The following is a 10,287-nucleotide window of genomic DNA, read 5'->3' on the forward strand; positions in this document are numbered from 1 at the left end:
ACCAGCAATAAATTATTTGAAAAATCCTGAAAAAAATGGATAATCTATCTTACTGAGGTAATTTTTTTTATTTTTTTTTTATTAGACATTAAATCATTCTATCGCATTCATTTTATATGATGATATTCTTAAAGAATTATACATTCAAGCACGTATATATGTACCTACCTTGTACTTAATACGCATTATATGAATCAATAGGAAATAGTTTGTGTGGGGAGAGAGAGAGAGAGAGAGAGAGAGAGAGAGAGAGAGAGAAGAGAACATGTGATCGAGCTATCTACTATCAAAGTTTATATTTTGGAATATCCAAGGAGTTGTATAAATAGGATAAAATTTCAGTATCACTCGATAACGTGTCTGCAAATGAAGTCTGGTTGTCGGCATCTAATCCTGCTCTAAAACTAAGTTGCTGATAAAATATTCATTAATAGAACAATAAGTTCGACGTATATATATGTCATATATATAATAATGCCATTCAGTTAAGTGATTTTTTTCGATTATCCTACTAAAAATTAGTGTTAAATAGTCATTTAAAAGAGTTAATTTTAAGTAATTTTTGAGTTCGTTATACGATGAGCGCATTTCCTAAAAAAATAAAAGTGGACATCCACATAAAGTCGGACCCGTCACTACCATCTTGGACGCTTGCAGGTTCTTGTTGTTGGCAAACGTTTAATTTGAATTTCAAAGTTTTTTCGTTTCTAATGTTGAGACTTTAATTATTTTTTATTAAATTTTTAAATTTTATGATTATATTACGCTGGTATTGATTTTGTAAATTGATAAATTTTTGAACAATTTTATTATTTGATCACATTTTTGGTAGCTTTTTTTTGTTTTTCATTTTGATTTGATTCTGTTGTGAGTTGCCAAAGCTAAAACAAAAGTGAAAAGTCCGATTTTCTTCTAACAGCCACCTTCAATTGCTATAATTATTAAGTAGCAAAATTATTTTTCCTAGTTATTCCTATAAAATTTAATTAAATTCCTTCACATTAAAGTATTAAACCTTAAATTATGATTATGCCATCATTTTAAGTTAAGGTTTGTTTGAAAATTTGAATTTGAATAGTTTCATCTATTTTTATTAACAGTGTGTATTTTGATTTAATATTGACACAAATTTGTCTCTTCTGTAAATTTTACTCCTATTATTAAATTTTTGAAATAATCAAAAATGTAATGCTAGTAAAAGTGTTTATTAAACAAGTCAGTGAATAGTATATCTATAATAGTATAATAGTATAATTAATACGTGTGTAGGTATGTTTATTGTGTTCTGAATATCTATCTATCTTTTCCATCATAATGTTCATTGATGCATGAAGGCCAATATAGTTCTGTCCTCATCATCAGTGTTCATTGTGTGCTTATTTTCCTGTGTTTGTGTTGTAGTTTAGTATGCTCTATTGATTATAATCTAGAGCAATCCATTTGGATTTGGATATGTTTCTACAGCTAGTTAGTCCTAAAATAATCCTAGCATTACATTCCTTAAATAATTCTTATTGAGTCTTATTGTAAAGTTGACAAACTGTTTGGTAAAGTTATATTCCAAAGTAGACCATTTTTAAAACTGATAACTTCATAATAGAATTTTCAATAGAATTTTACCTTAGTTGCCTTATAAGCATTTGTTATAAAAATCAATTTTTAAAGCTCCTAGGTTGCAATAGGATATATCATCCTCTGTTTATATTCACAATTGAGTCATAGATTTCAAATCCTCTTCATTTTATTACATCCCATGTTGAATTGGTACCTTTTTGTATAATTGCATGTGCTTGTGTTTTTGCGTGTATATGTGTGTGTGTTTGTATGTGTTGTGTGTGTGTGTTGCGTTTGTGTTGCGTTTGTGTATGTGTTTTGAGTTTGTGTGTGTGTTGCGTTTGTGTGTTGTGTGTGTTGCGTGTGTGTAACAAGAACTGTGTATAAATATTATAAATACATTAATATAATAGTTATATAATCATGTACTAAATAGTGATGTTTTATTTTTTTATTTTTATAATGTGGTACATTGGTGTAAATAACCATAAAAATGTAATAAATACAAACTGCTGGAGGAGATTGTTTACAATGATGTTATGTTTATCAGTACCACCATTCATATTCTTCTCATGTTTGTGCACGCACTCATTGAAGGTGTACATTGTATTTGCTCACATTTGTTTCAGTTATTTTTAGCCCTTTTCTGTTTCTGATATCTGCTTATTTTCTTCTACCTCAGTCTGTCTTTTATTCTCGGTAATGATGGTGGTGATTTTATTGCGTTGTAGCTAATTCAGATGAAATTTTTAAATTAATGTTTTTGATAGGTTTTTTGTGTTAAGCCAAAGTTGGTTTGTAATCAGTAATTTATTAGGTTTAATATTTATCAATTCACTTAATTCTTAATATGCTTTGCCAATGTTTTTTTTAGTTCATTTAATCATATTCAAAAAACTTACCACACTCACACAATATTACGATATAGTACAGCCATACTTAGTTTGCATGCAAACAACACATCACAAAACTAGGAAATAAACAAAATTGAATTCTATTGAAGTGGGATGCCTGTATGCACTTAGATTGCATGCAGCATCTCACAACATAACATCATTATGGTAAGATAGATATATTTATGAATTGTAGTAGTTTGAAACATCCTTGTTTCCATGTGCAGTTTTGAGGTCATTTAATTTATCATTTTATTTGATGGGTTTGAAGGTTCAGTTTATGTGACTCTCATGTCTTTTATATTTATTTATTTATGTCCACAACCTTTATCACATTATTTATTCTTTCATTATGTATTTAATAAAGGGTTTATGATAAATAATATGTTTTTTGCATTTTAACATCAAAAACTTGAATGTGTTTATGTATATATTTTTAATTTTGAACGTGTGTATATGCATATGTATATATATATATATACATATATATGTATGTATATATATATATATATATATATTTAATTGAGGAATGAGTTTTATTTAGCTGCTTATTTGAGTTGTTTTAAGGTTTTTAATTTCTAATGGTAAAATTTTTATATAAAAAAGTGTCATAAATATATATAGAGAGAGCTATACCTTGTAAAATAGGGTGTGTGTAAGTTAATGCCATCAATGATGCCAAGCAGCTTCAATATGTTGTTTCATGTTAAACTGTTCATATATTCATTTACTTAACTTTGAATAAATTCATATCAAATTAAAATATTGAAGGAGAATTATTTCTCTATAATGATGTTTATGAATTTACCTTGTTTCTCATCTTGGTGTTTTTTTTATTTTTTTTTATTTTTTTTTATTTTGTTTTTATTTTTCAGGGAAATGTATATTTTTGTTTAAATTTGAAATTTCACGATCTTCAAACTCATTATTTTTAGCAGTCACATGATAAATTACATAAAATAATAATAACAATAATGAAGATGGTAATGATGAAGATGGTGATTATCTTAAATTTGGTAATCATGATATGGTTAGTGATTTATTGTCATCGTCAACTTGGTGAAAAAGATGTTTTAACTTTTTTGAAAAAGTTCCCGTTAAGCCGCTTCATTAAGTTTTCAATGATCCATCCATATGATACTGCTGTCGTGTGTATATATATATGTTTTAATAGCATGGTGTTCTGTTGCTCAAGTGGTGAATGCACACATTTGTAATGTCATATGGATGTAAATATTTCTATTGCAATTGTTATTAATAAGTTGGAATGCAATACGTATGAACTATGTCAAAATAATAATTTCATATATGTTGATGTTGGTGATGACGATGATGATGATGATGATGACAATGATGATGGTGATGAGGATGATAGTATTGAAGATATAGATAGCCATGGCGTTGATGTTTATAATGACGACGGTAATAGTAATGATGACTAATAAGATGGTGGTGACGGTGATGATGGAGGAATAATTTCATTTTCATTATAGATGAATAATGGTTTCATTCCAATGAATGGCCTCATTCACTCCATGCATGCATGGGCTGTGCATATGTGTTGTGGTGTTATGTGCTATGCAGTGTATGTTTCTTTAATGTTATGCGTTGGAATTCAACTATATATCATTTATATGTACATAGAGCACATATTTAAAGTTATTATCTATATGTATTAATATTATACCTGTCTTTTTTATATCGTTTTCAGCGTTAGGCGCATCTGAAATTGATTATTTAATTGCCTGAAACAGACTTTTGAAATAACATGATCAATGCTTGGTGCATAAATACTCATATACTCATTTTGTTAGGCTTTCTTTGAATCAGTAGTTAAAGTTTTTGATACATTTTCATTTGAAATTTTTAACAGATGCTCTTCTGCAAGATGTAGAGACAAGAAAATTTTGTAAAGTTCAAACTAAATCTTCTGACAAGACCAAAATTGAACGAATATCAACTACCATATTACCTCCATTTGATCTGAAATATGAAAAAACACTTTCTAAACCCAAGTTGATCGACAAACCAGTTGTAAATGATGTAGATTATTTCATTGATAAAGAGAACGCCAAGAACAAAGCCAGCATGTCATGTAAAGAGCACACTCATGTACGTGATGAACAACAATTTGCAAACAAGATAAGAAGCATCAATGAACTGCTCTCTAAAATTAATGCTAACAACCATGTACATAACTACGCCATTAACAAAGCTAAACAATGCAGACAGAACTCTAATGAAGTGGATGAGTTGCACTGTAATCAAGTGGTGAGAGATGTTAAAAACGTTAAAAATCATAATACACATCTGCAGAGCATTCCACTTATAAATATGCCTCACACTACAAGCAGAGTTCGTAGATCACAACAATTTGTTGAGAACGATGCCGATAGAATTTATAATTTGCTTCAAAATTCTAAAAATGATAGTTCATCCATGTCCATATTGCCCCTCTCTTCATCATCATCTCTCAACTGGAGAAACAAGGAAGAATGTAGCAGTAGGAGGATGAGGAATGATAATGATTCCTCACTATCCTCCACCATCAACACCACCAGTGATCTCGATGATCTTCTCGAAGAACTCACCTCCTCGACGCTACTTCGCAAAAAACCTGGTCAGTATGACAACAATGTCCATGTTTCTATTAACGTTATTGGTTATTGTTGCTCCTTTTGCTTAATTATGGCACCATATCATGTTTTTTCCTATTTGTCTTGTTAAACAAGATGATTTATTCAGTTCAGCAAGTGACGTCTGATGGTCTCACGCAATTATGTTGAATGTTATTTTATGTCCATGCATTCATTTTCTAACTGACATGATAATTACATTTAGATTAAAAATTGTGGATAAATAATCTATTGCATGCATTATTAAATGTTATTTATATCTTTTCAGCCAAGCCAAATACTTCTGCCATGACAAGGTATGTATGCAATTTTAAAAAAATTCGAAAATTTTTAGTTTATTCCTAGCTTAAATTTTATAGCATTCCATTGAAATTTATTTGAAGTGTCGTTTCATTTATGGCAATATTTGCAACAACAACTAAAGTTTTCCACAAATTATGTGTTTGATTTTAGATCTTTCTATCCAAATGCCTGTGCATCAGTAGTAAAATTTGTGTGCATAATAAGCGTGTGTATGTAGGTGCGTGTGTGCGTGCGTGTGTGTGTGTGTGTGTGTGTGTGTGTGTGCGCGTGTGATTTGGCGTGCGCGCATGTGTGTACATATATATATAGTAAGTTTTATATAAGTTGAAAAAATGTTTCAATTAAATGTTTCTAGGTAAACATCAATTTTTTTCAATAGTAACATCAATATCATTTTGGCCATTATTTCAATTAAGAACTTTTGAAATCAGTGAAAAATATTAATAGTTGATATTTAAAATTACTAAAGAAAAAACCTAAATTGAAATAAAATCTAAAATCACAACACTCAAAAAATTAAATTTAAAAAAATTTTAAGGACAAACATCTTAATTTAATTTAATGCACATCCTTTCTTCGCACATTTTTTAACTGCTTTAAGAACATCATAACACGTCATCTCAATCGTCATCTTTGATGATTAAATGATGAAACAATTTCATTTTAAACTTTAAATCTTTCCATCAGTGGTGACTCCAATGTTTTAAAGTTGAGGCACTCCTTTGAAGGCATGTCAGTTGCTGCTCATTCAACCAACAAACTCTCCCATGTTAACAACTTCAACCACAAAAATTACAACAGCATTCAAAATTTTTCGGTCAATAACAACAATAATAATAAGTTCAGTGATAGCTTTGGTAATAACTTTACTACTATCAATAATGGTAGCAGTTGTAATGTATTGTCTAGAAACAGAAATGTCAATCAGAGCAGAAAATTTGATGAAAACAGTGACATAAGTTCTGTGAAAAGCAAATTGCAACATTTGAATTGTGATGAAAATAACAATTGCATTGACATGAAGACAGCAGGTGACCTCAACAACTACACCAACAATCACAACAACAACATCAAGAACAAAATTAGTAACAACAACCTTAGCAACAATCACATCAACTTCAAAGATTACAATAACAACATGCAGACTTCCATGTTGAACAACAGACTAAATTATAATCACTCTAGTACATTTCATGGATGTTCTCATGTTAGCAATTTAGTGGCTGATCAGAATTCTATGAAACCATCCCAAAAATATGAAGCAGGTTTGAACTCACAGCAACAGCATCAGCAACATGATAATTTTGTATATGATTGTTTATCTGTTTACCAAAAACAGTATGATGATAGTGAGAATGAAAATTTTCCTGCAAGTACGATTCAGAATGAATTCAGAGTTGATGCTGATAACTCCACTACAATAATTAACAGACATCTTGATTTAAAAAATAATAGCGTAGTGAACAACAACGTTGACAATGTAGCCAACAACAGCAGTTTAAATGCAACAAGCAACAACAACAAAAGCTTAAACACAACCGATGATTACTCATCAAGTCGTTCTTCCTTCCAGTCAATTATCTCTGCTCCATCGACATTGACCTCTTATGAATTAGCAAAACATAAAATTCACTTTTTTCAGCAACAGCAGAAACAACCACAGCTTCAACAACCACAGCTTCAACAACCAAAACAGCAACAGCAAGTACAAATAGTGGATTGTCTTTATGATAGTTTGGATGACTTCAATCAGACCGAGGATGAAGATGAAGAGTTATTCATTGAAGAGAAGGAGAGAGCAGGTGATGGCGTCTACGATTCTTTGGATGAACTTAATCTGGTCCCATCAAATGATTTACAATCCTTGAATAACTCTCAATATCATAATTATCACCCTCAATCAAACCATCATCAGCAACCTCAGCAACAAGGTCTTCAACAAAATCAGCAGCAACATCAGGTTCCGGAGCAGCACAAGCATCAGTTATCACAATCACAACAACAATTTTTACAACCACAACATCGACAACAGTTTCGTCAACAACAAATACAACACCAGCAACTGCCACAACACAACCACCACCACCAACAACACCAACATTTACAACAACTACAACAGTATACTCCACAACTCAACATCAACCAGCATGTAAGTTGAGTTAGTTCAATTAGCCCAAATGAAGTGATGAATAAATTTAGCAATAGTAACAAAATAACATTTTAGGTGAATGCAAACTTTGATGTATATGACAACTTCACCCGGTTCTCCGACTCAGTGACCAAATCACCTGTGAATGAACAAGTGCAGCAACTGAAACACCAACAACATAACTCACGATCGGAACAACTTGACTCAAATCTGCAGGCAATCACAACACACCTCCAACCAAAATCAATTGCATCAGAGGATAACATAACAACACAGGTTTTTCTTTGAAAGTTATCAAATTATCATTTTTGATTATGAGTTTATTGGTTCTTTATTTTACTTCTCTAGGTTATACAGTCGGAAAAATATTTCGTCAACATCAACAACAACAACAACAACATTAACGAAAACAGCAGCGTAAAAGACGTTAACGGTAATAATACTAGCAACGTTATACCAGCAAAGAGTGAGAACAAATGCGCTCTCTGCAACGAGCACATAACAGGAGACGTTCTGACGGCACTGGACAAATTGTGGCATGTTGATCACTTCAGATGTGCTCACTGCCAGACAAAAATAGGAACCGACATATTCTACGAGAGAGATGGTCTTGCCTACTGTGAACACGACTACATCGAATTGTTCAGTCCCAAGTGTTTTGCATGCAATGATCCTATACTTAATGTTGGTATTTGAAACTTTTTCCAATTGAAATTGTTTGAAACGTCGCCTGTTTAATTGCTCTGTAGAATTTATTAGACCATACATAATGAGTTTTTTTGTTTATAAAATTAGCTTATTTATTACAACATCAACTTAACTCATACCTTTAATCTGTTTGTTTAATGCCAGATTGAAAAATGGTGTTTGGAATGTAAGATATTTATTCACCATTGATTTTTTTATTAAGAAATATTTCCCCACTAATAGCTCACCATTGACTTTTTTTTGTTTAGAAATATTTCATTTATTTATGCTGCAACATGAGAGAGCATTTAAACTTCAATGCATTTCTGCGTCGTGAAAATAAATATTTCAACAAAGGAATGCGTGAGCGCGCTGGAAAGAACATGGCACCCCCATCATTTCTCGTGCCACCACTGTGGAGTCGTCTTGAAAGTTACTGGTGGTGTTGGTGGTGGTGGTGGGAGAGACGAGGAAGGGTCAGTGGGGTTTCATGAGATGGAGGGACAACCATATTGCAGGTTTACTTGGTTTTTGGCTGATGATTAAAGTTGCATGATGCCATGTAAGTAAATAATAATAGAACCAAATAACAATGGCACGTTCATAAAAACGTGGTTTGACGTAAAACATATTGGCAGATTTGTTTACGATATTTTTTTATCTTGAAGGTCTTTGTTGTTGTGAAATTTAGTAATTTATCTAATAACTTGTTACATGTTGCGGCTATGTTATGACATATGAAGATTATAAATGACGTATAATGGCTGTAATAAACTAAACATAATTTCCTTATATACATACAAGAAAAGAAAATACATACATTACATACAAACATATACATGCATACACAACACATTCCTACGTGCGTACATACATATGCGTTCACGTTAACAAAATAGTCGCGATTTTTTCAACTTGTTTGCCTTGAAATGTTCCGGTTGTCGGTGTACCATAACAAGCAACTACGTCACGGCGTTGAACCAAAAATGGCACAACAATTGCTTTGTTTGCACTGTTAGTACTTTGTATGATTCTTTTGATTTACTATGCTACAAAGTTTTTAGCATTGTAGCTGGGTTTCTTTTAGAGTTTTATTTGTTGTTTAAGTGGCACTAAAGATACAAACCTGAAACCTTACGTCATTTGAGCATCCTAAATAGCATTAATAATTACATTACCGATACTGATATAAATCTAATAAACCTGTAGGACTGTAAAACTCCATTTACTTCTGGGAGTTTTTATGACTTCAATGGGTTTCCATATTGTGAGAGACACTTCAATGCAACGAGGGGGGGATTGTGCTTCACTTGTAAGCAGCCCATCACGGGTTAGATCACGTTCTTATCTTCTTCTATAAACTATATATGTATGTATGTACATTCATTGGTTGAAATATTCAATGTTTTAATGAAAAAATACGAGCTTTGTTTAATTAGTCTTGTATTGAATATCTTAGACATAATCAAATCATGTGGTGTGATGTGTTCTGAGTCAACTCTATGAAATTCAACTGGAAATTTGTTTGAACCACTAGGAGCTTCCGTGATGGCAATGAGCAGAAGGTATCACCCTGGACATTTTGTATGCACCTTCTGCTTACAGGCTCTCAACATGGGAACATTCAAGGAGCACAATGATAGGCCCTACTGCAACCAATGTTCAAAGAAATTATTTCGTTGAATGATTCTGTCACATTTTTTTCTATCGTGTTTTTTGATGCATTTATTTCATTCTATCGTTTTTATTATAAAATTTATTATTTATAAATAACAAATTAACAAATAAATAATGCTTGAAATATTGTTCATTTTGCCATCACGTTCACGTAATTTAAAATTTTTTCTTAAAATTATTATTATTCGTTCAAATCATAAATTCCTTTTTGATTGCATAATTTATTTTCATGTTGATTTGATGACCACATGTTATATAATTGTTGGTGTGTGTGTGTATGAGTGTATATGTGTGCGTGTTTATGTATAAATAATTGAATTAACGGACCTGATATATGTCCAAAAAAATGTTAGATATTTTTTGACAGGCACTTTTTTCTAACGTCGTT

The 10,287-nt window shown here is 31.4% G+C and overlaps 1 protein-coding gene across 1 annotated transcript; it reads left to right on the forward strand.

Annotated features, from left to right (window-relative positions):
* Positions 1-8,012: 8,012 nt before the first annotated feature.
* Positions 8,013-9,905, forward strand: HELRODRAFT_76926 (hypothetical protein; the record flags this gene model as incomplete). Its single annotated transcript, XM_009016694.1, has 5 exons — positions 8,013-8,219; positions 8,580-8,740; positions 9,122-9,236; positions 9,432-9,552; positions 9,760-9,905. Coding segments are annotated over 5 exons (750 nt in total), but the record flags the coding sequence as incomplete, so codon positions are not given.
* Between the last annotated feature and the right edge of the window lie 382 nt (positions 9,906-10,287).

This window comes from Helobdella robusta, assembly GCF_000326865.2.
Source record: "Helobdella robusta unplaced genomic scaffold HELROscaffold_19, whole genome shotgun sequence".
In the NCBI taxonomy this organism is placed as follows: Eukaryota; Metazoa; Annelida; class Clitellata; order Rhynchobdellida; family Glossiphoniidae; genus Helobdella; species Helobdella robusta.